General features: G+C 42.2%; 1 protein-coding gene across 4 annotated transcripts in view; it reads right to left on the bottom strand.

Annotated features, from left to right (window-relative positions):
• Nucleotides 1–611: 611 nt before the first annotated feature.
• mffa (mitochondrial fission factor a) overlaps nucleotides 612–4,297 on the bottom strand; it is a 33,496-nt gene continuing 29,810 nt past the window's right edge. For all 4 annotated transcript variants that reach the window (XM_072571897.1, XM_072571898.1, XM_072571899.1 and 1 more), the window contains one exon: nucleotides 612–2,072. In XM_072571897.1, the coding sequence (XP_072427998.1) occupies nucleotides 1,941–2,072 (132 nt within the window). In that variant the 3' untranslated portion in view covers nucleotides 612–1,940. The remainder of the gene's footprint in view (nucleotides 2,073–4,297) is intronic.

Below are 4,297 nucleotides of genomic sequence, written 5' to 3'. Positions count from 1 at the left end.
ACAGCCCCGCCCACAAATTGCGCCTGCGTACTGCGATTCCAGAGCCAGAGCAGACTGATGAGGTCTGTATTAGTGGTGCTGGAAGAGCACAGCAGTTCAGGTCTGTGTCTAACAAGCGATATGAAAGTTCGAATCTTCGGTCACTCTTGAATAATTGCAGCATTCAGGCAAAAACCACTACAGTCTCAATCTGAACTATCACTAAACTGTGCAGTTTCATTAAATACGCTGTAGAAAGGAAATAAAAACAGAAAAGTTAGCGAGAAGTCGGTCTGGCAATATCTACCGAGGAGGAACAGTTAATGTTTTGAGTTAAATTCCTGTTGGATTTCTCCAATATTTGCTGATTTTGTTTCAGATTACCAGCATCTGCAGTATTTTGCTTTTATTAGATTTGTAATGACCTTTGCTACGAACTGACTTTTTTTATTTTCAGAATTTTAAAATTAAAAATACTGATTTTAAATTCTAAAATGGTCATTTAAGGAATACAATTCATGTTGTTGAAATGACTAGTTCAGGCCTCTGGATTACTTAGCCTAGTGATTCTACCTGCTCCCCTTCTATCTACAATCTACAGGATAATGAATCACAAAAAGTGACACAAACACTAAAAAACACAACATTCTGGTTTCATTTTATTTATTGCCACCTTGTATATAGTCAACTATATTTACATATGCAGTTTCAATCTTGTGCAAGCTTGCTTACATAAAAGGTCATTAGAAAAAAAAGTTTGCCACAGTTAAAACATTTACACACTGTAAACCCAGAAATACATTTCCATCTGGGCTATGTTTGCATTGATGCTTCTGTAATAAATGTCTTTTAACAAGGTCAAATTTTAAATTTGTGCATACGCAGGTCAAGTACAAAGTAGGTAATAAACTAAAAGATATCTCATTGAAACTGTCACACTGTAAACATTTGTCTGATCCAAACGTCAACAGAATACATTAAGTTCAGGTGACACAATGACACTTATTCTTCCAGCATTCATGGAAAGCATTTTCCCCCTCCCCTAAACACCCAGTCCCTCCACACACATTTACAAAACAATTTTTTGGAAATTTTACGCAGAATAGTATTAACGGAATAGAACTATTCACAGGTTCAGAGGATGGATGGTTAAATGAATTGGATTGACTTGATCACCACCAAACTCCCCCAACCACCTCCAACCCTGGTTCCAAATTGCTTTCATTAGTGCACAAAAATGCCAGGAGCCAAAACGTAACACACTGACATTTCAATGCACAGCTAAGTACATATCAGTCTGCATCAGAGTGCAGGTTCACATGAAAATTAAAAATAAAAGTCAATGAAACAGGATATGTTTTTGATGCACACATAAAAATATAAAGGTTTATTCTCATACTCCAAAGTATTCCTTTCAAAATCAGTGCAAAAACAAAATATAGGCCCCTTTAACTAGAAATTCATCTTCATGGGACAATGGAATACAAACACCATATATATGTACATCACTTCAAATATAACTCTTGCAAAATCTTTTATATGTAGTCCTCCTGATCCAGCAAGTCATAAATTCAAAGAAGCTGCTTGTTAGCTTTATTCGCTGTTCAGTTCCATGACATCTTCTGTACTGGTCCTACACAGTCACATGCACATTAGATTCAATGACATATTTTAAAGTTCTGAAAACTACATATCCCCTAATCACAGGCATGCAAAATGAGTCAACCGATGTCTTATGAAGTGATGCAATAAATATTTTAAATTGAAGCAACAAAACATCCCTTTCTCCCCATGATTTCCTTTTCCTGTTTTGTATGGAGTGAGCAATCTGTGTAAGGACCTCAAGGAAATCTGCAAGGTGCAGGAGAAGCAATAAAAATATCCCTGGCCCTTATGTCACCAGCTGTTTTTGAAAAGACCTGTTGTTCGGTTAGCACATGAAGAATTCATACAATGCCTATTCAGCGCCGAAGCCAAAGCCAGCTATTGATCAACCAGAACCCTACTGTTATTGAGTAAATGATGATTTCCCGTCGGGTGCGCTCTCTGTTTTCTTCCTCCAGGAGCTGGAGTCTACGGTTGAGCTTAATTATCTGACAGCAAGACAAAATAAATATCAAAGTTAAAGAGAAGCAATTAGGTATTTGAAAAATAATGCTACATGTTGTCACAAAGCTAGCACTTTTTCTTCTAAAAGCTGTTCCTTGGCTCAAGGAGACTCTGTCCTTGATTTTTTTTTCAGAGTGGTAATAAGTCAGGCCAGGCTCTGGTCAGTCTGGTTTGGTACAGAGATGAAAAGGATTTTGGAGAGGCCTTTTGTTTATATTTTAACAGATGAGACTTCAAGCCAAAGTGGTCATGTTTTAGAAGTGACCTGTATAACGAAAGTGGAGTGGTCAGCTCTCTAGCTAGCTGAGCTGAGCAGCTTTTAGTTGAGTCTGAACTGGGAAGTTCAACAGGAAGCTGTGTGGAAACTCTCTTTCTCTCTCTCTCTCTCTGCTTTTCAACTTCAACCTGTAAGCATGTGTTCCATTGATACTCGGTTGTTAAGGAAGTTTGCTTATTGGAACGGTTTGTGTATATTCAGAACAGCATAATTAAGTCTAGTTTGGGTAGACTGAGTTCTGTAGGGGTTCTTTATTCTGTTCTTTGTGTTTCATTGTGTAATTTTGTGAATTAACCTTTGTCTGTTTTAAATCTAGTAGTCAATCTAGCTAACTTACTCTGGGTAATTTTCACTGTACACTTACCTAAACAAATTGCAAAGTCATGGTCTGGGCTGCCTGCTTAGTCCATAACAGATTGGGGGCTCTTTGTGGGATTTTAAACATCGAGAGGTAGGTGCAAGTGTCTTTATTTTGGGTGCCAGTTTGGTTGGGTAGACAAAGCTTGGGATAGTAATGGCCCTTTCAGTGGCCAAAAAGGTTCTGGATGTGGATGCAGTGATTTTGGAAGTTTTGCAAAAAGCGAATAAGACCAAGTTGCAAGAATTAGCAGAGAAGCTGGAATTGGAACTGTCTGCTTCTGTGAGGAAAGGACAGATGATTACAGCAGTAGCTCAGCATTTAAACTTGCTGGAGAAACCATCAGAATCTATAGAGATGGCAAGAATTCAGTTGCAAATGAAGCAGCCTGAGCTAGATGCAAGAGATGAGGAAAGGGCAGCAGAAATGAAACAGTTTGAGCTGTGATTATCAGCAGAAGAGAAGGAAAAAGAGAGAGCAGAGAAGGAAAAAGAGAGCGCCTTTGAACTTCGAAAACTGACACTTAAAAAGGAAAAGGTAAAAACAATGACTGCAGATGCTGGAAACCAGGTTCTGGATTACTGGTGCTGGAAGAGCACAGCAGTTCAGGCAGCATCCGAGGAGCAGTAAAATTGACGTTTCGGGCAAAAACCCTTAATCAGGAATACAGGTAACGTGCCTGAAGGGAGAGATAAGTGAGAGGAGGGTGGGGGTGGGGAGAAAGTAGCATCGAGTACAATAGGTGAGTGGGGGAGGGGATGAAGGTGATAGGTCGGGGGGGGGGGGGGAAAGAGGGTGGAGTGGATAGGTGGAAAAGAAGATAGACAGGTAGGACAAGTCATGGGGACAGTGCTGAGCTGGAAGTTTTGAACTGGGGTGAGGTGGGGGAAGGGGAAATGAGGAAACTGTTGAAGTTCACATTGATGCCCTGGGGTTGAAGTGTTCCGAGGCGGAAGATGAGGCGTTCTTCCTCCAGGCGTCAGGTGGTGAGGGAGCAGCGGTGAAGGAGACCCAGGACCTCCATGTCCTCGGCAGAGTGGGAGGGGGAGTTGAAATGTTGGGCCACAGGGTGGTATGGTTGATTGGTGCGGGTGTCCCGGAGATGTTCCCTAAAGCGCTCTGCTAGGTGGCGTCCAGTCTCCCCAATGTAGAGGAGACCGCATCGGGAGCAACGGATGCAATAAATGATATTAGTGGATGTGCAGGTAAAACTTTGATGGATGTGGAAGGCTCCTTTAGGGCCTTGGATGGAGGTGAGGGAGGAGGAGTGGGCGCAAGTTTTGCAATTCCTGCAGTGGCAGGGGAAGGTGCAGGATGGGAAGGTGGGTTGTAGGGGGGCGTGGACCTGACCAGGTAGTCACGGAGGGAACGGTCTTTGCGGAAGGCGGAAAGGGGTGGGGAGGGAAATATATCCCTGGTGGTGGGGTCTGTTTGGAGGTGGCGGAAATGTTGCCGGATGATTTGGTTTATGCAAAGGTTGGTAGGGTGGAAGGTGAGCACCAGGGACGTTCTGTCCTTGTTACGGTTGGAGGGGTGGGATGTGGACGAGATGCGTTGGAGGGCATCTTTAACCA

This window comes from Chiloscyllium punctatum, chromosome 6, assembly GCF_047496795.1.
Source record: "Chiloscyllium punctatum isolate Juve2018m chromosome 6, sChiPun1.3, whole genome shotgun sequence".
Lineage (NCBI taxonomy): Eukaryota > Metazoa > Chordata > Chondrichthyes > Orectolobiformes > Hemiscylliidae > Chiloscyllium > Chiloscyllium punctatum.
The sequence above is the reverse complement of the archived record's forward strand: the minus strand, read 5'-3'. Positions and strand labels throughout refer to the sequence as shown.